Raw genomic sequence first — 24527 nt, 5'->3', positions numbered from 1 at the left:
GGGGCAAGAATGGATCAGGAACAAACACACAATGCTGCTTAAGTCTTTCGGAAATTATGAAACTGAATTTATTTAAAGGCCGTACTTCCGAAAATGCAGATGCACTCTGAAAACTAGTCGGAGAAAGCTGCGATGAAGCTCAACAGCGCCGAAGTAGTCACAACTGGCGAGCATCAATACGTACTATCCGTTGCAAGATAATTCGGATGGAATTCCCCAGATAGTATGGTATAGTTAGACCCAAACCCAGACATCCAAAGTGAAAGTTATCCTCCAACACCAAATTGTTCTATATGGTCCACATAATGTTCAGAAAAAAGTCACACCATTTTGAGCGTCGGGTTTGGGGGGAGAGGGGGGAGAAATCTGCAAATTCGTAGTTTTTTAAGTTTTTCGTCAATATTTCTAAAACTAAGCGGTTTAGCATGAACAACCCTCTACACAAAATTGTTCTACATTAGATTTAAAATAAAAAAGGCCCTATGCATAACCCTTCTAAAATGAATGGTTCCAAAGTTACGGAGGTAGTATAGTATAATTGGTCCAAAAAAAGGCCTAACCCAGACATCCAAAGTAAAAGTTTTCCTTCAACACCAAATTGTTCTATATGGTCCACATATTGTTCAGTAAAAAGTTACACCATTTTGATCGTTCGGTTTGGGGGGAGATGGGGGAGAAGTCGGTAAATTATTAGTTTTTTTACGTTTTTCGTCAATATTTCTAAAACTATGCTTTAGCGTAAGGAATGTTCTATAGAAAAATGTTCTACATAGAATTTAAAACAAAAAATATTGTATACATAATTGTTATAAAATCAACGGTTCCAGAGTTACGGAGGGTGAAAAGTGGAGGTTTTCGATACTTTTTATATTTACCGATTTCTCCCCCCTCCCCCCCCAAACCAGACGCTCAAAATGGTGTGACTTTTTTATGAACATTATGTGGACCATATAGAACAATTTGGTGTTGGAGGATAACTTTCATTTTGGATGTCTGGGTTTCTGTTATAGTTACATCATAAATATTGCCCAAACAATATAAAAAGTATCGAAAACCTCGACTTTTCACCCTCCGTAATTCTGGAACCGTTGATTTTATAACAATTATGTGTAGAACATCTTTGTTTTAAATTTCATGTAGAACATTTTTGTATATAACATTGTTTACGCTAAAGCATAGTTTTAGAAATATTGACGAAAAACGTAAAAAAACTACTAATTTACCGGCTTCTCTCCCATCTCCCTCCTAAACAGGACGCTCAAAATGGTGTAACTTTTTTACTGAACAATATGTGGACCATATAGAACATTTTGGTGTTGGAGGAAAACTTTTACTTTGGATGTTTGGGTTAGGCCTTTTTTTGGACCAGTTATACTATACTACCTCCGTAACTTTGGAACCATGTATTTTAGAAAGATTATGCATAGGGCCTTTTTTATTTCAAATTTAATGTAGAACAATTTTGTATAGAAGGTTGTTCATGCTAAACCGCATAGTTTAAGAAATATTGGCGAAAAACTTAAAAAACTACGAATTTACCGATTTCTCCCCCTCCCCCTCCCCCCCCGCAAACCCGACGCTCAAAATGGTGTGACTTTTTTCTGGACATTGTGTGGACCATATAGAACAATTTGGTGTTGAAGGATAACTTTCACTTTTGATGTCTGGGTTATGCCATCTTTTGGATCAACTATACTATACTAAGATTATTTTGTGCTTGATATCGGCCCAGTCTCTTAATCTGGGGAATTCCATCCGAATTATCGTGCAACTGATAGTAACGATTAAATGTTTAAGTAGGGTATACACAAAAGATCTTTCATGATTGCAGTGTGAAAAGGTCTGTGAGGCCAAACGAGTTTGACTTTATCTACAATTTGTATGAATATCGTTCCAGAAGGATGAAATCATTATTTAACGAAAAAGATGAGAACATTTTAGTATAAAATATGTTCTTTATCTCTTTTAATCCTTAAAGAATCCTACCCAACTATCAACCACACATACTTTCTTTGGGAGTAAATTTTGGGGAAATATAAATAGTGACAAAGACTATAGCATGATCTTCTATCCTACTCACCACTTGCAATCAATAAAAGAAGCAAAAGAGATGACTTAGCAAAAATCGTCAATAACAAAATGCTATCACATTCAGATGAAGGGCGAACGTTTAAATAGAAAAATAGAGGAGGATATTGACAGCTTTTAATAAAATCAGTCCATAAAAATTGATATATCCCCTGTATAATCTTGACACGACTTCAATTGCTTGAGAGTAATGTTTAAAATATACTGAGTGACATAAAAAGGTAAATGTATGTTTATTAGAGGTAATTAATTTTTTACATATCGACTTATCTTGCCATGAACAACAAGTAATAACATTTTCAGGTTTATTTGTTGTCTTGGTTGTCTCAGCTAAGTAACTTTAATAGGGGTTGAATTGTCGGGTTTTTCGTGAAGCCAGTTAATCGATAAGAGGAGTTTCTAGGGCGACCAACAGATTCTTACGCATTATACTGCAGTGTGAACGAGCGTAGCCTCAGGAAGGCGTAGGACACCGAGAGAGGGGTTCTGGACATCGCAGAGGGATCACAGAGCGACAAGATCGCCGGCTAAGACTTCTGGCTCTAAGAGACAGATTCATTAGTACTCGCAAATCATTGATTTGAAGAGCTTAGAAAGATGGTTGGTATGCGTGCGGATATCGCCGAATACGACATCTTATATTTTGTCTTATGACCTACATTAGGTGCTATCCCTCACATGGGACCGAGAATAGAATCAAGTAGTTTCCGCTTTTGTCTGGGATGCGCGATGGTCGTGTAAGTCCGCGTTCAGAGTGGACGAGCAAAGAGCAAAGAGCAAAGAGCAAAGAGCAACGAGCAAAGAGCAAAAAGTGCACGTTCAGAGTGGACGAGCAAAGAGCAAAGAGCAAAGAGCAAAGAAGTGCTAATAGCGGGTAGTTACGCTAGACGAGAGTTTAGTTCTTTTCCACTCGGCAGTATGGATAGGAGCGGTAGGATATTTGCTCTTTATTCTCACAGTAGTCCATGTAGTGAGACCGCTCCCGTCTGAAAAAATTTCCGATTCGGTCTCTTTGTGGATTCCTATCTAAAAATATTTTAAAATTTCCTTTAAACAAATCTGAAGGGTGCCGGGCGGAATTTTTGGACAGAAATTGTTTAAACCATTTTTTTTAAACAATTACAAAAGATCACGTTTTTTGCTCTGGAACATATATTTTTAAGTTTTGTGGGTCATTCTAAACAACAAAGGTATCTTGTAAATGTTCTCAAAAATTTATAGTTTTCGAGTTATAGGCAATTTAAAATCTGAAAAATGCGAAAATACGCATTTTCGAGGCCTAAAAACTCATATTTAAATTAGTATTTTTGAGGTTGCCAGATACTTAGATTGAAGTTTAAACATTGAGCTTCAAGACTCTGAAGAGTGATCGCGTCTAACCTTAATTTATACCGATGGTTTTTAATTGTTAAATATGCGTGTTTATCCAATTTTTTTGCCGGTGCGGCGCGCTCTATTTCAAAAATCTCCTATTTTCCTCCGAAAATTATTTTTTCTAGATTTTTTTTGATTTTCTAAATAAAATAAGGTTCTTGACATTTTACTCAAAGGTTTGTACTCACAGTTTTAAAGTTATAAGCGATTTAAAATCCAAAAATGAGTTTTTTATTAACTTATAACTTTAAAACTATCAACTTTTGAGAAAAATGTCAAGAAACTTATTTTATTTAGAATGTCCCAAAAAATCTAGAAAAAATAATTTTCGGAGGAAATAGGAGATTTTTGAAATAGAGCGCGCCGCACCGGCAAAAAAATCGGATAAACACGCATATTTAACAATTAAAAAACAACGGTATAAATTAAGGTTAGACGCGATCACTCTTCAGAATCGAAGCTGAATGTTTAATCATCAATTTAAGTATCTCTCAACCTCAAAAATACTAATTGAAATATGAATTTTTAAGCCTCGAAAATGCGTATTTTCGCATTTTTCAGATTTTAAATCGCCTATAACTCGAACACTATTAATTTTTGGGAAAAATTATAAGATACCTTTTTTGTTTAGAATAACCCAAAAAACCTAAAAATATATAATAATAAAAATGCGAACTGAATAAAAATGGTATATAGTATTTTTACTACAAAAACGTTATTACGTAGGCCAAAATTTTTGACGTAAGAGAACTGTCAAAACATTAGAATGTGACTTTTCATTATTGCTATGTTTATTATAAACACGGCAATAATGAAAAGTCACATTCTAATGTTTTGACAGTTCTCTTACGTCAAAAATTTTGACCTACGTTATAACGTTTTTGTAGTAAAAATACTATACATTTTTATTTTATAGTCGTATTACTCCGTAGAGTAAGTGCACACCTACATTGGATCCGATTTTCTCCGATCAGATCAGATCAGATCAGATCAGATCCGATCCGATCCGACAGGCGGTGCCTACATAGGGCTTTTCATTCACAGTCATTTGTTTCGAGCTTCTGTCATGTGTCACATAATAATAATTTATCTACGTCATACGTTATTGGTATATAAACAATACAAACCAAAGACGTATGGCGTAGATATATCAATATTATGTGACACATGACAGAAGCTCGAAACAAATGACAGTCGATGAAAAGCCCTATTGGATCCGTCTTTCTCCGATCAGATCAGATCCGATCAGACCGGTTTTCCGGCGAGGGTGCCTACATTGGTTCAGTAATCTTCCGACCACCGACCACCGACAATAAGTTGCGATGAAGTGTTGAGATGATGACATTGAATATAATATTTAAACATGTTAGCTTGCAACCCCCAACTTGCAACCAACTTGCAACCAGTTTGCAACCAGTTTGCAACCAACTTGCAACCAGTTTGCAACCAGTTTGCAACCACCTTGCAACCAGTTTGCAACCAGTTTGCAACCAACTTGCAACCATCTTGCAACCAACTTGCAACCAATTTGCAACCAACTTGCAACCAACTTGCAACTAAAATTGCAACTCAACTTGCAACCAATCGGAATGAAACCAAACACTTCTCGATGAGAATAGGAGAAGCTACTCCCGACGTCGGCCGATATCGGATCTGATCTGATCTGATCGGATCGGAGAAAAACGGATCCAATGTAGGCACTCCCATTTAATACTATGGGTTTATTTTTTATTCCGACGTCGGATCTGGGCCTAGATTCCGTGCACTGTAGATATCTACAGTCGCTTTCTGTCGATGGCAATTGTCATGAAAATATTTGAATTTTTAGTTTTAATTCAAATATTTTCTTGTTTTACTAAAGGGTCGTTTAAACACAACGATAAGTCACAGCAACTAGTTGTGATGACAAGTTGAAACGCTGTTTAGACGCTGCGATTCAATGCGATACCACCTTCAACCCAACTCCAACTTTGATAAGTTGTGCGATGCACCGTTTACACACAGTGATAAGTTGCAACAACTCGATTGACCTTGATAAGTTGTTTGATATATCGCTGTGTTTAAACGATCCTTAAGTGTCACTTCAGCATCAATTAGAGTATAACCTAGCAAAACTAGAAAATAATTCAATTAAAGCTAAAAATTCAAATATTTTCATGACACGTGACATCGATAGAAGGCGACTGTAGATATCTACAGTGCACGGAATCCAGCCCCTGGGCCTAGATTCCGTGCACTGTAGATATCTACAGTCGCTTTCTGTCGATGGCAATTGTCATGAAAATATTTGAATTTTTAGTTTTAATTCAAATATTTTCTTGTTTTACAGTGTCCCTTCAGCATCAATTAGAGTATAACCTAGCAAAACTAGAAAATAATTCAATTAAAGCTAAAAATTCAAATATTTTCATGACACGTGACATCGGTAGAAGGCGACTGTAGATATCTACAGTGCACGGAATCCAGGGCCAGATCTGATCTGATCGGATCGGAGAAAAACGGATCCGATGTAGGCACCCCCATTTAATACTATGGGTTTATTTTCGAAGTCGGCCGACGTCGGATCTGATCTGATCGGAGAAAATCGGATCCAATGTAGGTGCGGCCTAACTAGGTGCATTTTTCCGTTGGAACTTTACCAGCTGCAGACGGGGGATGTGAATTGCATAGTGTAGAATTCCTTCCCTCTCGTCTTCACTGCAGCATCCATTTGACTTGCAAATTGTAGAAGTCTTGGAGGTGTCACCAGGAAAGTGTACCAATAAGTTTTCAATTTAAAAATCTTTTAGTAATATTTTTAATATTTTCAATAATAATAACTTACTATTAGGATTGAAAACTACTTCGTCTAAAAATATATGTTCCGGAGCAAAAAAACGTGATCTTTTGTATTTGTTTAAAAATAGTTATTTATGAAACAGTTCGTGAAGTATGCTTTTTGCGAACGCACGCGATATTTAGAGCACGAGCGACAGCGGAGCGAGTGCTATACATCGCGTAAGTTCGCAAAAAGTACTTCATGCAAAGTTTCATACAATATTTTATCTACTCTACCATAAACAAATAAAAAAACTGAAACTCTTCGTCACTGGAATTCATTTCTATTCTACAATTTTTAGAACTTTGACATTTAAAAATTCTAACTTCTTTCAAACCACAAAACTGTAAAAACTTTTGTCGTAATTTATTGCTCATTATGTCATCACCATGACAACGCCAAAGTTAAGGATATTTAATTATATGAAAGTGTGTTAAAAACAGTGCGAAAAAGTAAGTCCCATTTAAAATACATTGTTACTTCACGCTCACTTTAAACACTTCACGCACTGCTATCTATAATGACAGTTTTCACAAACTAAAAACTTACACATAATATAACATAGAGTAGATCAAATTGTTTAAACAATTTCTGCCCAAAAATTCCGCCCGGTGCTCTTCAGATTTGTTTAAAGGGGACATTTTTAATAGGAATTGACAAAGAAACCGAATCAAAAATTTTTTCAGACGGGAGCGGTCTCACTACATGGACCAAAGAAATCAAACTTGATTGGTTTCACCGCTTTGCTCTTTGCTAGCACTCTGTGCACCTCCGTTTGCCAGTATGAGTTTGATTTCTCCGCTTTGCTCTTTGCTCTTTGCTCTTTGCTCTTTGCTCGTCCACTCTGAACGCGGACTAAGAGTGAAAGGGCGACTTGGTGAAAGACGTGATCCACAATTTGACTTAGGGCGGCACGTTCACCACATCACCACACCGTGGGAGCTTAGTATGTGGCTTATGATAGTAGATTACCACTAATTTTGCTCTCGCAAATAACTCGAAAAATATTAATTCATTTAAAAAACTCGATAGAACAAAGGTTACATAGAATTAGTCAATTTATCCACTTCCGGACTTATCTTGAACGTATGTTTTTTCACCCCCGAGAAGGGGTGAAACTCACTCCCAAGTAAAAGCAACCAACGGCACAATTTCAACTTTAAACTGGAGGGTAGGTAGAATCTAACTCTAAATTTTTATGTAATTCGGAGTTGACCCCGACAATTATACTCATAAAAGGTCGTTTACTGGGCTATATGGCCGCCACGATCGTCTGATCTGTCTCTAGTAAAGCGTCGTTTAAACACAACGATAAGTCACAGCAACTAGTTGTGATGACAAGTTGAAACGCTGTTTAGACGCTGCGATTCAATGCGATACCACCTTCAACCCAACTCCAACTTTGATAAGTTGTGCGATGCACCGTTTACACACAATGATAAGTTGCAACAACTCGATTCACCTTGATAAGTTGTTTGATTTATCGCTGTGTTTAAACGACCCTTTACGCATATCTTGCAACACCCCATTTAGCAGATCAGTCTCACGAAATTACAGTAGTCTGGAATGGGATACCCCAACAGGACATCGACCAGTTCATTAGAAAGGTGCCCAGGCGTGTCAGTGAGTGTATAAGAAATAGTGATTTCTCAACACATTATTGAACTAGCTTCTGCAGTAAGTTGACGAATCAAGCTGAAAATATAATAATTTTATTATAGTAAGGGACACTGAACATGTATACCAAAATTTATTAAAATCGGAAACATAAATATGTAGGTGTTTACCTTTTTTTACCACTCAGTATAAATTGGATTCATGGAATTAAATTGAAATCAAGAAGATTTAACAAATATATTAAATGTTTGAATCGATATTTATACTTTGTATCGATGAGTATATTAAAATGTTTAATAGAAATATATACTGGCTCTTGCATCATAAGCTTTCTTTTAATATTCATATAGCTTCTCTTCCTTAGTCAATCGCTATTTCTACAAATAATGGTGCTATTACATACATGCAAACATTGGAAAAAAAATTATTTTTTTTTATTTTTGATTTACAGTACGTCCATCGATGCTGCCGACTATGTGCCAATGTTCCCAGCGTATTATATATTTAACAGCCTGCTTCTAATCTTGCTTGTTTTACACTGTGTGTGGACCTATTTTATCTTACGAATCTGCCAAAAATTCGTTTTATCTGGTCACATGGAAGGAGACGTTAGGTCGAGTAGCGGTGAAGTTTCAGAATAGGTTATTTTTATACTTGAATTATGTACCTAATAGTAATATTTCGCTGTAAGATATCATTGAAGCAATAATTTTTGTTAATAATTTTTGTTAATTTACTATACCATTCAATGATTATCATTCATACTGAGTTTTATATTGAGAAATTCGGCTAGTTTAGGACAGAAATGCGAATATTTTTGAATGCAAAGGCAAGATTTTTGTATATTTTAAGCAGACCACAAAAAAACTATATTTTACATTTTATTTATTGTTTATTATGTAATTATGTTGTGAAAAATATAAAACGCAAATAAACTGATATTTTGTTATTAATTAGGCTTGATATATTATTAAAACGTATATTATACGCATTGATTTAACCGTAAGTTTCTGGCTAATTGGCTCCGTCAAAGCCATTAATAAAAAAAAAACCGTAAGTTTATAAATTATAAAAAATGGAGTATATAACTTACAGACGAGTATATACGTAAATACAGGATAAACTCTTTCTTTCGAATACCAAATAGTTACGATCAGCAATAATACTGCTACACTACCTCTAACTACTATAATTAGATCGTCTGCGTAGCCCACAGCACAAAATGTTTCTCTTTTTAGCTTTGTTAAAAGATTGTCAACCACTATGGATCACAGTAGAGATAATACGGCTCTTCCTTAAAGACAACCTTTTACTGCTTTTATAGTGGCTGACTGATCTTTTAGGTTGGTAATTATGTTCCTAGTACTGATTATGGATTGAATCCATTTGATAATGGATGGTGGGGAGATACCTTTTTCGGTTGTGGCTGCGTTAATAGAAGCCATTGAGGTATTATCAAATGCTCCTGTGTTTATAAATGCACATAATGCCACGTCTTTTAATGAGATGGTCATTTCGAGATCTTTAACAAGACAATGCAATGTATCTATGGTAGATTTTTCTGGTTGATAGGCAAATCGTGAAACCGTACAGAGTATTCACTTCTGTGTTCCGTATTTTTTATATACTCTTTGGAGTTAGAGGAAAGGAGGTTAGGCTAATAGGTCTATAGTCTATGTTACTTTAGTTCCTCTGGAGGGGGGGGGGGGGCGTTTTTAAATAAATTTTTAAATTTATATATTTAATTTTTATCTCGTAATATTTACAACGCAAAAAAGTAGTTAAATTTTAATCGATTTTTTTAAGATTTTGCTAATCATTTTGACGTTCTATTGATGAAATATTAATTTCTTACTTCGGATACTTTCACAATTATCGTGTAGATGGCGCTTAGATTAATTTATAATTACATATTACGAAATATTAAAAAAACTTAAATTCATTACTATTTAAAACGTAAGTATATTTAAGGTAAAAATATACACCATAGCTTCGACCAACTAATATTTTTTCCTATAATGTCACATACTTAGGCTCCCTGATCACCAAGGAAAACGTCATGACAGAAGAAATCAAGCGAAGGATAATCCTAGCGAACAAATGCTATTTTGGACTGAGTAGACATATGAGAAGCAGAAACTTAAGCCAAAAAACAAAAATAACCATATACAAAACCCTTATACAACCAGTGTTGACATATGGATCGGAGACATGGACCATCTCCAAGGCAGATGAAAACCTTCTGCTTATATTTGAACGAAGGATCCTGAGAGGCATATTCGGTGGCATCTGTGAAAATGGTATTTGGAGGAGGAGGTACAACTACGAGGTATACCACAGATATAAACATATATTTGGTGGAAAAGACATAGTATCTCTTATAAGAATAGGACGACTAAGATATGCAGGACATCTAGCAAGATCACAGCATAACAACCCTCCTAGAAGAATCCTTATGTCACAACCTGTGGGAAGTAGAAATAGGGGTAGGCCAAAACTTAGATGGAAAGATGGTGTAGATGAGGATGGGAGAAAAATAGGCGCAGCAAACTGGCAACGGTTGGCAATGGATAGGACTGACTGGCGTAATAGACTTGGGAAGGTCGAGGCTCTTTCATAGGGCTGTAGCACCATTGATGATGATGATAATGTCTTTAATTTCAATGTTTTAAATTAATCACTTTGACATTTATGCCAAATTTCCAGAAAAAATTCACTGACTTGTTACTACTGGCGCTCACGAACTTTTAAATATCCCCTCTACGTACGAGCTCGCAGCATATAACAAACTTTTCTTATTTATAGAAAAAGACAGCAAATACAAAATAAACGATTAATGTGATCGTTCATGGGTAATCTTTCATTTTTCCGACTGTAGGTAATAAAAAGAATTAAAACAATAATTAAAAAAAATAGAACAGACCTAAAATAATAATTAAAAACATGTATCATTAATCATTAAACAAAATAGACCTACTTTAAAAATAGAACGGTAATATACACTTTTAAAAATAGAAAAATGATACCTTCCCATCATTCTCTCTCGCTCCTATTAATTTGTACTATCTCTTTGTTAGACAAAACAATTCTCACTTCCTTGTTAACTTCTGGGACATAACTCATCTCGTAATGGTAAGCGATACATCACACGGAATTTACGTTAAAAATTATCGACACAATTATAGTCTATTGATTATGTATTTTAGAAAGGAACTACAACCTTAACGTCGTTTTATTGTTTCATATAGACAATGGACCTCTAAATATGAAAAACCCGCAGAGTGCTACCATTTAAAGGGGTGCGTTTTTGAGAAAAGGGTGAATTAGTCCCTAGACACAGGACGAATTAGGGTGAGTTCTATGCATTTTTGGTATGGTTCTTTTCATGAGCATTTTTCAGTGCGTCACAAATGATAGAGAAAAAGGTTAGTCCGTGATAAATACACATTTATGACATTTATTCTAACATGACATTTTAGTTAAATCTGACAGTTGTCACATTTTATTTGCAATTTGGTATAAAAACAAATCAATTGTGTTTATTGCATTTATAAAATGGTATTTTCTTTGATTTGTATAGTCTTATAAATTGTACAGATTAAATTTTTTTATATAGAATAATATAATATTTAATATTATATTATTAGCGCCATCTATTGACAACTAGATTAAATGTTATAAATGTCACCGACGAAATGTAATCAGAGACGTGCGTTTTTTTCTGTCACATACAATTTAATGCGTTAGAGAGAAATCGAAAAACTGTGACGCACTGAAAAATGCTCGTGAAAAGAACCACACATCTACAGGAAAATTGTTCCAGGTTAAATTTACTATCGAAACATCACATTTTAAAGTCAAAAATATTTTTTTTTTACAAAAATATACTCAAAAGAAAAGCAAGAAAAATACACAAAATATAACAATTTTGTTTTTTGGTCCATAACTTTTTTCCACGGGGATATAGGTATGGGCATTGCTGTACAGAAAAAAATCTTCCATCCTTACTCTTTAAAACGAAGTTTGGTAGAAGTCTCTATGATTTACAGTTTCCAAAATATAATTTTTCAAAATTCGCCACTCCCAGCGATTTTGGCCCATTTTCCTTGTTACTTCTCAAACATTGTTCTGTAACTTTTTTCTACGTAGATTTAGGTATATTCAATGTTACATTTAATAGGAAGAAAAGTCAATTACCTTTAAAATGGTCTATTGTATAAGGTTGTGTGACTATTTTTGAGCAAGTTATGCTTTTTCAAGGTTTTATATTTTTAATGATTTTTGATATATTTTACGATTATTTTTATATTTCTCATTATAACTTTTTTTATTGTATATTTAGGTATATACATTGTATAACAAAAAAGAAAGCTTATTTTCTTTACTTTAAAATGGTGAATTGTAAAAAATTCTAGGACTATTTCTAAACAATCTATGCTTTTTCAAAATGTGACTTATACACATGCAATAGGTCCCACTAAGTTGGAACCATATGGAAAACTTTTTTATTATTAACTTATGATAAAAAAAATTCTTTATAAAATTCTCTGCATAGTCTAAAACTTAAGATGCAATCATCAGATATAAAATGTTATCAATAGTGTACGAGGTATGTTAAAAAATATGAATTTCGCTCAAGAGTAAAGTACCTTTATATTTCATAATATCGAAAAGTGTTATTAAGAAAAATTATTTGGAATTAAAAATTATGTTATAATATGCAATTCTAATTGAAAAAAAAATAAAAAAAATTTAAATTTTTCTCAAATTACGGATACCCTTGGCTTTCATACGGATATCTTGCTTAAAAATAGCCCTAGAATTTTTTGCAATACACCATTTTAAAGTAAAGAAAATAAGCTTTTTTTTATTTCACAATGTATATACTTAAATGTACAAGAAAAAAACATAATGAGAAATTTTAAAAATAATCATTAAAAATATCAAAAATCATTAAAAGTATAAAACCTTGAAAAAGCATAACATGCTTAAAAAGAGCCGTATAACCTTATACAGTAGACCATTTTAAAGGTAATTGACTTTTCTTTCTACTAAATATACCATTGCATATACCTACAACTGCGTAGAAAAAAGTTACAGAACAATGTTTGCGAAATAACGGAAAAAAATTGCCCAAAAATGCTGTAAGCGGCGAACTTTGAAAAATCCTATTTCGGGAACTATAAATCCTATAGACTTTTACCAGACTTCGTTTTAAAGAGGAAAGATGGAAGTTATTTTTCGCTAAAGCAATGCCTACACCTATATCCCTGTGAAAAAATTTTATGGGGCAAAAAGCAAAATTGCTTTCTTTCGTGTTTTTTTCTTGCTTTTCTTTAGAATATATTTTTGTACAAAAAAAATATTTTTGACTTTAAAATGTGATATTTCGATAATAAATTTAACCTGGAACAATTTTACTGTGGACGTGTTTGTACCAAAAGTGCATGGAACTCACCCTTATTCACCCTGTGCCTAGGGACCAATTCACCCCTTTCTCAAAAATGCACCCATTTAAATGGTAGCACTCCGTGGTTTTTTCAAATCTAGAGGTCCATTGACCATATGAGATAATAAAATCCCGTTGTAGTTCCTTTTAGCTTTCTTATTTTGAACATAATCAATAGCCTATTATCTGTCAGAGTTATTTAACAAATTACTTCAATGATACATCACTGTATACCATGTAATAACGAGGAGGGCATCTAAATTAAAAAAAAAGAAATATTATAAATGTGCTAAATTTGGCGAAGTGCATACGTAATGAATATAAAAAAGTATAATACTCATTGAGAGTGTCATGAGAACTTTAAAGAATTGGTGGAATTGTAAAACATTCCCAGTGTATGTAAAAAAACTTGAGGCTCATTAAATTAAATTATTTACGATTATATCGATATCTCTTATTCATTCTAATTTATACACATTTTGTTACTGCATCCGCAATAATAATTTAAACTTGAGAGGGAGGGTACTTTAGTATTCATTGAATAATCTGTTCCCAATCTTTGAAAATTTTACAGTGTTAAACACACAGTGAAAACGAGTTTTTCTTTCGTTTCGAAAAAAAGACGTTTTCAAATAACCGTGGTATTATGGTTAGATGGAAAATTAGATGATACGCACATACTATGAAGAGGTGTTTTTTTGTTTCATAATCATTTTTATTATTTACTTTTTTTTACTTAGTTTTATTATGAAAAAAAATTTCACTCTCACATTCAAGACATGATATTCTATATATTTATTATAAATTCTCTTAACAATCTATTAGTAAATATAGGAATCATTCGCGAATATACACTATGATTTTATGGTCGCTTAATTCAATATATTTATTGTATGTTGTTTTTTTTTCAAATAAAATATCTAATTTTATTGTTTGTTTTAAATATTTTATGTGTTCCTTTAGTGGTTTTGCACCTTTTTTATTGTTGCAATTGCCTCTTAAATATATTAATAATTAACTAGAAAAAATGCACTATTGTATTTCTAAGGCCGCTCTATACAATGTGTCACAAAAAAATTTTCGTCATTCATCATACTCTGATATATGGGATGAAAATAAATAATTTAAATCCAATAAGAGTGCGTATAAACAAAACAGTGGATATCTATCATAGAAAGTACTAATGCTTTGCACTTGCTGATTACATACCAATACCTATAGTAAACAAGAACTAAAACAAACAATACAAATGTTGAGAAAAAAACAGGAAAAAGGGATCAGGTACACATCGACGAGTTGAAGACCAAATTCATAAAGATTTTATACAAACAAAATTCAAAACCAAAAATACCTATAAAGTTCGAAGAAACCTAGATATTTGAATATCGTGGAAATATAATTTGAAAACTCGGCAACAGGGGAGAAATTAAAAAAAGGAAAATGGCTGGAAATATATACCTATGTGCTTTGAATACACTGATTTAAAATAAAATGTATTAAATGTATTACAAAAAAGTATTCAATGTATTACAAAAAAGTGAAAGACTGATAATTTCATATGAAGTTTTATAATATCAAGAACATACCATGATAGATGTAATAAATCATTCGCGAATATACACTATGATTTTATGGTCGCTTAATTCAATATATTTATTGTATGTTTTTTTTTTTCAAATAAAATATCTAATTTTATTGTTTGTTTTAAATATTTTATGTGTTCCTTTTGTGGTTTTGCACCTTTTTTATTGTTGCAATTGCCTCTTAAAATATGTTAATAATTAACTAGAAAAAATGCACTATTGTATTTCTAAGGCCGCATCTATACCATGTGTCACAATAACTATTTGTATAACAAGGGAGGAAAGTGCTACTTTTCCTCCCGAGAATGAAGTTTACTGCCCGACGCGTAGCGGAGGGCAGTAATCATTTAAGGGAGGAAAAGGCACTTTACTCCCATGTTATACATATGGTTTTTCCACCTTCCTCAAATAACAAGTTATTTTTTCATTTTTACTTCATTTATTTATGTAACTAACCAACAAAATTTATTAGAACTAAAACTAACAAGTAGGTACAATATAACTGTCAACTGTCAAATATAAGTCAAATTATTAATGTAAACATTGTTAAATCAAAATAACAATTTACTGTTTTTTACCATTCTTCAAAATACCGAGTGTTTTTAAATAAACGTTAAAATGTATAGATACGTACGTAATAGAAAATACATATTGTACAGGGCGTCAATAAGTTATATTTCATGAATGAAATACCATGACGTCACTTTTACTTTCCTCCCTAGGGAGGAAAAGTACAACTTTGCTCCCTACAATCAGGTCCGGAAAAGTATACTTTCGGTAGAGGTGGGTGGAAATAGCTATTTGTATAACAAGGGAGGAAAGTGCTACTTTTCCTCCCGAGAATGAAGTTTACTGCCCGACGCGTAGCGGAGGGCAGTAATCATTCAAGGGAGGAAAAGGCACTTTACTCCCATGTTATACATATGGTTTTTCCACCTTCCTCAACTAACAAGTCATTTTTTCATTTTTACTTAATTTATTTATGTAACTAACCAACAAAATTTATTAGAACTAAAACTAACCAGTACGTACAATATAACTGTCAACTGTCAAATATAAGTCAAATTAATAATGTAAACATTGTTAAATCAAAATAAAAATTTACTGTTTTTTACCATTCTGCAAAATACAGAGTGTTTTATAAATAAACGTTAAAATGTATAGAAACTTACGTAATAGAAAATAGATATTGTACAGGGCGTCAATAAGTTACATTTCATGAACGAAATACCATGACGTCACTTTTACTTTTCCTCCCTAGGGAGGAAAAATATTTTCCTCCCTAGGGAGGAAAAGTACAACTTTGCTCCCTACAATCAGGTCCGGAAAAGTATACTTTCGGTAGAGGTAGGTGGAAAAAAAATTTTCGTCATTCATCATACTATGATATATGGGATGAAAATAAATCATTTAAATCCAATAAGAGTGCGTATAAACAAAACAGTGGATATCTATCATAGAAAGTACTAATGCTTTGCACTTGCTGATTACATACCAATACCTATAGTAAACAAGAACTAAAACAAACAATACAAATGTTGAGAAAAAAAAAACAGGAAAAAGGGATCAGGTACACATCGACGAGTTGAAGACCAAATTCATAAAGATTTTATACAAACAAAATTCAAAACCAAAAATACCTATAAAGTTCGAAGAAACCGAGATATTTGATTATCGTGGAAATATAATTTGAAAACTCAGCAACAGGGGAGACATTAAAAAAAGGAAAATGGCTGGAAATATATGCCTATGTGCTTTGAATACACTGATATAAAACAAAAATGTATTAAGAGGTGCAATAGTATACAAAAAAGTGAAAGACTGATAACTTACTAGACTAAAAACTAACATATCATGATAGATGTAATAAAAGCTCCAAGTTTAAAGTAATTGGGATATAAACCAATAATTCCAAATAGAAAATACCTAGAAAATTCTAAATAGAAATAAAGAAAACTTATACCATTTCCATAGGATGAAAACAAAGAAGATACCAAGCAAGGATGGCGTGAAACAGACAAAAACACGTGATTTAATGAGACTAGTGATCATAAACTGAAAAAAGAAGGGAGTAAATAACATCGAATATATGCAGGTAATCTTCAGTCAATAAGAACACAAGACAATAATATTTACTGAGGTCTACATAGAAATTACTCAGAAATGAAATACTCATGTCAGCAACTGGGACAATTCAGAGCAAAGTGACCATCGAATTATAGAATAATTGGAAATTCCAAGTATAAGAACTTCACAAAATAAGCCTATGTATATGGCTTGTAGCGCTAATATACTCTGGGCTAATTAGCAAAATACAAGGAAAATTTATTTACCAGCAATTTTATTGCTGGAATCGAATCTTATTATTGTATGTATTAATAATATAGATATGCAAAGTCCTCAGATAGTGTGCTACTTTTTTTATAAACAAAATGGCGCCCGAAAATCGTGTTTTTTTCAATTTTTGCTCTATAACTCCGAAGATTTTAACTTTAGACCAAAAACACTCAAATAAAAATTCACCGCAATTAAATTCTGCATAGAGACGTGTTTTTTTTTTCGATTTACTTCGACGAAAACTTTCCCCGGAAAAAGCGGGTTTTTCCAACAAAATCTTTAATTTTCAACTAAACTTTTAGATAAGTAGTTGTTAATCAATAATTAAATAACTTGGTAACGTAAAAGCCCTTTCCGTATATATTATAATTCCAGAAGTCTATGGAAATTTAATGAACAGTTTAGCAACAATTAAAATGTTAATTAAAAATTTACGGTCTCTATAATAACGACAATAATTATGATGCATAAGAATAACTATGATTTTTTCATAAAAAGACACTATACCTATCTAGTGTACTTTACAGAGTTGAAATTGGACTATTTAAGCGGCCTCAGGAATATTTTAAAATTATAAACAATTTTTTGGTTTATAAACAAATAGAATATCTCGGGAAATATTAAACTAAATTAAATTGTAAAACCGGTATTCGAAAGACAGCGGCAGGACGCTTCTTTTAAAAGAAAAAACATTTAATTATGACGAGTGGTTCCTGAGATACAACCGGTCAAAGTTGACTGGAATTTACGGCAAAGATATAAACAATATGATCATAATTTTCAAACCATCACCTTTTTATTTTTTTTCCTCTTTCTCCACACCAATTTTTATATCTTTAAAATCCTCGTAACATATATTATTATAATAAAAACTATCGATAATACGTGTGAAAATTGCCAAAAATAGCAAAATTCCAATCAAAAATTAGGTTGGAGAAAATGTAACCCTCAAAGTTCAAAATCGGTATACGTTAACAAAATGCATTTTCTCGGCTTCCCATGGAGCAATTTCCTTCATTCTTTTTTTGTTCCCTAATAACTCAACTAGAGCCATCGAACTAACGCATTATTAAATGTCAAACTTGCTTTTGTTTTGTTATAATAGATTAATTTATTTATAAGAACAAAAAATTACATATTTTTTCCAGTTGTAGGCTTTTTTAGATAAACTTACTACAAGTGTACCTTTTAAAGTTAAAAACATAAATATTCTTATTTGAAAGCTGTATAATTATTTAAACAATTTTTATTTAAACAAATTAAAATATTGTTATAATAAATAAATTAATTTATTATAACAAAACAAAAGCAATATTGACATTTAATAATGCGTTAGTTCGATGGCTCTACTCGAGTTATTTGGGAACAAAAAAAGAATGAAGGAAATTGCTCCATGGGAAGCCGAGAAAATGCACTTTTTTAACGTATACCGATTTTGAACTTTGAGGGTTACATTTCCTCCAACCTAATTTTTGATTGGAATTTTGCTATTTTTGGCAATTTTCACACGTATTATCGATAGTTTTTATTATAATAATATATGTTATGAGGATTTTAAAGATATGAAAATTGGTGTGGAGAAAGAGGGCAAAAATAAAAAGGTGATAGTTTAAAAATTATGATCCTATTGTTTATATCTTTGCCGTAAATTTCGGTCAACTTTGACCGGTTGTATCTCAGGAACCACTCGTCATAATTAAACGTTTTCTCTTTTAGAAGAAGCGTCCTGCCGCTGGTGTTCACAATTTAATTTAGTTTAATATTTCCCGAGATATTCTATTTGTTTATAAGCCAAAAAATTGTTTATACTTTTAAAATATTCCTGAGGCCGCTTAAATAGTCCAATTTCAATTCTGTAAAGTACATTAGATAGGTATATTGTCTTTTTATGAAAAAATCATAGTTATTCTTATGCATCATAATTATTGTCGTTATTATAGCGACCGTAAATTTTTAATTAACATTTCAGTTGTTGCTAAACTGTTCATTCAATTTCCATCGGCTTCTGGAATTATAATATATACGGAAAGGGCTTTACGTTACCAAGTTATTTAATTATTGATTAACAACTAATTATCTAAAAGTTTAGTGGAAAATTAAAGATTTTGTTGGAAAAACCCGCTTTTTCCGGGGAAAGTTTTCGTCGAAGTAAATCGGAAAAAATCTCGTCTCTATGCAGAATTTAATTGCGGTGAATTTTTATTTGGGTGTTTTTGGTCTAAATTTAAAATCTTTGGAGTTATAGAGCAAAAATTGAAAAAAACACGATTTTCGGGCGCCATTTTGTTTATAAAAAAAGTAGCACACTATCTGCGGACTTTGCATATCTATATTATTAATATATACAATCATAAGATTCGATTCCAGCAATAAAATTGCTGGTAAATAACTTTTCCCAAAAATGACCTATTCTCCGATAATCAGCCCAGACTAATACCCATATCAAATAATTGGAGGGAGGGGAGCCCAAGCGGGGATTTTTGCAGTTACTCGAGCGCGTCAGATTATCACATGGGGAGAAACCTTTTACCCTGTAAATTTACCTCTACCATAATATTGGCTCTTAATACAGGTGAGTTCGTTAAGGGGGGCCCGAAAAAAATCTATCCTTAGAAAATTCGAAATAGATTAAGATGAGGTAAGTTGTGAATATTTCAAAAATCTGATGATTTGAGCGTAAGGAAATAGGCGAGTCACAAAGTTTCACAAAAAAAGATTTCGCAGATCGAAAAACTAAAAAATACGCCTTCAATATTTTTCAAAAATCTTTCGAATGATACCAAACACGATCCCCACGGTGAGGGGGGGGGGGTAATTTTAAATACAAACCCCGCGATATTTCGCGAAATGAACATCGGATCGAAAAACGGAAAAATACACGTATTCAATATTTTTGAAAAATCTATCGAATGACACCAAACACGACCCCACACGTTGGTGGGGCGGGAAGTTACTTTAAAATCTTAAATCGGAGCCCCCATTTTTGAAGTTATACTTCTTTAGGTTCATTGGGAGTAAATTTATATGTGCGCGAATTCATCAAAAGTCTTGGTCCTGGGCGCAGCTCAAACGCTATACGTGCTCTGATTGGTTAGTTACAATGACCTGTCAACAATTGTTCAATATGTCGGTTATTTTATTAATACGTCAATGGTTATGGGTAAACAAATGTTGTGTATATTAGTTTTTATTGTTGTGAGGACGCAGACAAAAGCAAGTTTATAATTGTAGTGACTTTTTAAATAGTTTTTAAAAGCAACAGGTACGTAATTGTAAATGTTTCAGTATTGTAATAAAAAATAAATTACATAGGTAGGTACCTACCTATTTGGAAAATGGAAAATGACCTACCTAGTAAGTAATGTTTTGATTTACATAATTTAATTACCAACAAAATTTCTACCAATCTTCACCTAATATATTGGTTTCTTACTCTATGTTTTGTTGCATTTTAATATTTTAATTCCACAAAAATCAAACTAATTTGATTAAATTCAGAACTGTCAAACAGTAAAACGTTCAGTTGGCCTATCTTCCCACATGACGGATATGTGTAAGTGGGTAAATGAGTAGAGGCTTGGATTACAATATTACAAATCTAAGCACCCTAACATGCGCGGGTTTGAACCCCAATGCAAGTTTTTATTTTTTTTATAGATTTTATGATTGTAAGTATATTTGTTATATAATTTTTTTGAATGGGAAGAAAATGTACGGCACATCATGAAAGATAGAGCCACCAAAGAAGACGAATGGATGGACAGAAAACGATGGCGGTCGAAATGCGAGAAGCGGCAGAGGCTGTAGGAACCTCGCTGATAGATAGATAGATAGAATTTTTTTTTTCAGAAAATGCGTATTTAGTTAAAATTTTTGCCAACAATAATTATTGTTTGGAAATCATATCTTTGTGGCATTTTTCAATGTGTTTGTGTCTTTTATTCTTTTATTTTTTTAATTTTTGGTATTTTAATAAAGATTTTTGGAAAGTAGTAAGTATTAAGAGGAAACAGTAGCGATCAACAGGTAGCAAAAACGCGTTCCAAGATTGCGGCTGTAATTTTGAATATTTTTTCGAGATGTTTGGCACACGTATTCGTAATATAATAAAGAATGGCATTACAGAGCCCAATTTGAAAAATATATTAATATGTGGAAATTACTCTGTACTTAAATACAACATTAAAAAAAAACGAGCCTGTACCGCCATTAAGAAGAACAAAAAAATACTCTTTCTTCAAATAAACTTTTTTTATCCGATGCCTAGATTTTGTGTCGTTTTGGAACTACTAAAATTTTTTATTTCATTAGTAGTTCCAAAATGACACAAAATCTAGGCATCGGATAAAAAAGTTTATTTGAAGAAAGTGTATTTTTTTGTTCTTCTTAATGGCGGTACAGGCTCGTTTTTTTAATATTGTGTTTAATTACAGAGTAATTTCCACATATTAATATATTTTTCAAATTGGGCTCTGTACCGCCATTCTTTATTATATTACGAATACGTGTGCCAAATATCTCGAAAAAAGATTCAAAATTACAGCCGCAATCTGGGAACGAGTTTTCGCTACCTGTTGATCGCTACTGTTTCCCCCTTTTTTCTATTCTCATACTATAATATATCAATTATGATGTCACTACCTGTATCATAATGAACTTCATTATGATACAGATTTTCATTAAGATACATATTTTTAACCAATAGAATCGCGATATGGCATTCGCGATAAAGGTGGTACACGCGCAGTGACCAATGGAGAGTCAAATACATACGCTTTGACAGTTCTCAATATGTAAACAAACAGTCAAACTGACCAACTACTGAATTTATTTGTGTTACAAGATTAATAAATTTGAAAATATTTTTTGTTGTGAATGATCATAGAAAAAATAGTGCATACAGCTTGCATTTAATTATCATTATAAAACTCATACTCTATTATACGAAACTCGCCGCATACGGCCCGTTTCGTAACCATCATACTCACTTCATAATGACCATCATTAAATGCTCGTTGCATAATATACTATATAAATAAACTGTTTAAAGTACATATATTAATTTCTCACAATAAAACACTGAAAAACGTTTGTTTTTCTATACTTCCACAAAATTTATTACAACTATGTTATTACTACAGCCGTTTCGGCAAAGTGCCTTTCTCAAGTGATATATTTAACAATGTGTTTGCCTTTTTAAGTCTTTAACTGAAGAGGTTGAGGAGTGGGGAGCTGTTTGTCTCGAGTTGGTCATTCAGAATTATATCTGTATTTTTCAATTTATTAATTTCCATTGATTCTAAAAGTGATAGCTTAAGGCCTTTATTTTGAATATGTAGAATTTGAAACTCTTCATTGGAAGAATGATTATGATCTAGAAGGTGAAGTGCGTATGTAGAAGTGTCTGTTTTTCTATTGTTGAAAGCCCTTTTGTGTTCTGCTATCCGTTTGTCAAAAGTTCTGCCAGTTTGACCGATGTAAGTTTTCGGACAGTCACCACAAGTTAGTTTGTACACACCACTCTGTAGTTGCTTTCTCTTTCGGCTTTTATTGTTTTTAATATGTTTGCTTAAGTAAAAGCCGAAAGAGAAAGCAACTACAGAGTGGTGTGTACAAACTAACTTGTGGTGACTGTCCGAAAACTTACATCGGTCAAACTGGCAGAACTTTTGACAAACGGATAGCAGAACACAAAAGGGCTTTCAACAATAGAAAAACAGACACTTCTACATACGCACTTCACCTTCTAGATCATAATCATTCTTTCAATGAAGAGTTTCAAATTCTACATATTCAAAATAAAGGCCTTAAGCTATCACTTTTAGAATCAATGGAAATTAATAAATTGAAAAATGCAGATATAATTCTGAATGACCAACTCGAGACAAACAGCTCCCCACTCCTCAACCTCTTCAGTTAAAGACTTAAAAAGGCAAACACATTGTTAAATATATCACTTGAGAAAGGCACTTTGCCGAAACAGCTGTAGTAATAACATAGTTGTAATAAATTTTGTGGAAGTATAGAAAAACAAACGTTTTTCAGTGTTTTATTGTGAGATAAAATGAACTTCCATCAAGTAACGGTCGAATCCATCAATTATATTAATTTCGTTGAAATCACATAATAGAAGTATAACTTCTTACGTGCGTACAAAGTACACACACATTCTTTTTTTATTGCAGATTTGGATTCCTTGCGTAAAAATAAGTAACTTTTATTCGAGGCATTTTTTCGAATTATGGATAGATGGCGCATTAATCGGAAAAAGGGATTGTTGGAAATGGAAAATTAAATTAAAAAATGGAAACTTTATGGAAAACTTAACTTTTCTTGGTTTCAGTACCTACTCTTCACAACCCAATAGGTTTCCATAACTCTCGAGTCACTGCAAATTTAGCATACTTTCCTCCCCTACTACAAGTTTCAATATAAATTAGATTTCGGATAAACTGGAAACACTTAGAATTGTCTATTTTAGAAATAGTCCTGTCCCCAGGGGGGGGGGTACAACGGCCTCCTTAATTCAGATGGACTTACCCAAGTTTTTTTTATATATTTTGACCCGTAGAATACGAATTTTTTGGGTAACAGTTGATCCGGATGTCGATAAGATTGTTATAGACAAAGAACTTGAGGAATTACACAACAGCGATTTCTCGCAAAACAAAACATCTTTTTGTATTTTTTGGGTCATTTTAAGCAAAAAATATTCCTACAAGTTTTTTCGTAGAATGCATAGATTTCGAGATAACCGCAGTTGAACTTTCAAAAAATCGAAAAATTGCAATTTTTGAACCCGAATAACTTTTGATTAAAAAATAAAGTAGCAATTCTGCTAACCGCATTTGAAAGTTTAAGTCAAGTTATATCGGTTTTGATTATTTTCATTGCTAAAAATTAATTTTTTTATTGTTAAACTAATCTATAAACACATAGTGTTTCCCGTGCCTAATACATGCGTTTTAACGCATGCTACGTAGAAAATGCCTCGCTTGCACTTGTAGCTACTCTACCTACTCGTTCGATTTTAAATGAGAAATCATAGAAAACATCACTCACATACTAGGTGATTATAGCTTTGTTTAACAATAAAGTAATAAATTTTTAGCAATGCAAATAATCAAAACCGATATAATTTGACTTAAACTTTCAAATGCGGTAAGCAGAATTGCTACTTTATTTTTTAATCAAAAGTTATTCGGGTTCAAAAATTACAATTTTTCGATTTTTTGAAAGTTCAACCGCGGTTATCTCGAAA

At 32.5% G+C, this 24527-nt stretch overlaps 1 protein-coding gene across 2 annotated transcripts in view; it reads left to right on the top strand.

The window, feature by feature from the left end:
• Nucleotides 1-24527, top strand: part of LOC114332390 (ceramide synthase 6) — a 183083-nt gene that overhangs the window by 138432 nt on the left and 20124 nt on the right. The window contains exon 6 of one of the 2 annotated variants that reach the window (XM_028282179.2): nt 8349-8850. The exons of the other annotated variant lie outside the window; for it this stretch is intronic. Coding sequence (XP_028137980.1) covers nt 8349-8538 — 190 coding nt within the window. The 3' untranslated portion in view covers nt 8539-8850. Of the gene's footprint in view, nt 1-8348; nt 8851-24527 lie in introns of those variants that run through there. 2 annotated transcript variants of the gene reach the window in all.

This window comes from Diabrotica virgifera, chromosome 7 (assembly GCF_917563875.1).
Source record: "Diabrotica virgifera virgifera chromosome 7, PGI_DIABVI_V3a".
Classification (NCBI taxonomy): domain Eukaryota; kingdom Metazoa; phylum Arthropoda; class Insecta; order Coleoptera; family Chrysomelidae; genus Diabrotica; species Diabrotica virgifera.
The sequence above is the reverse complement of the archived record's forward strand: the minus strand, read 5'-3'. Positions and strand labels throughout refer to the sequence as shown.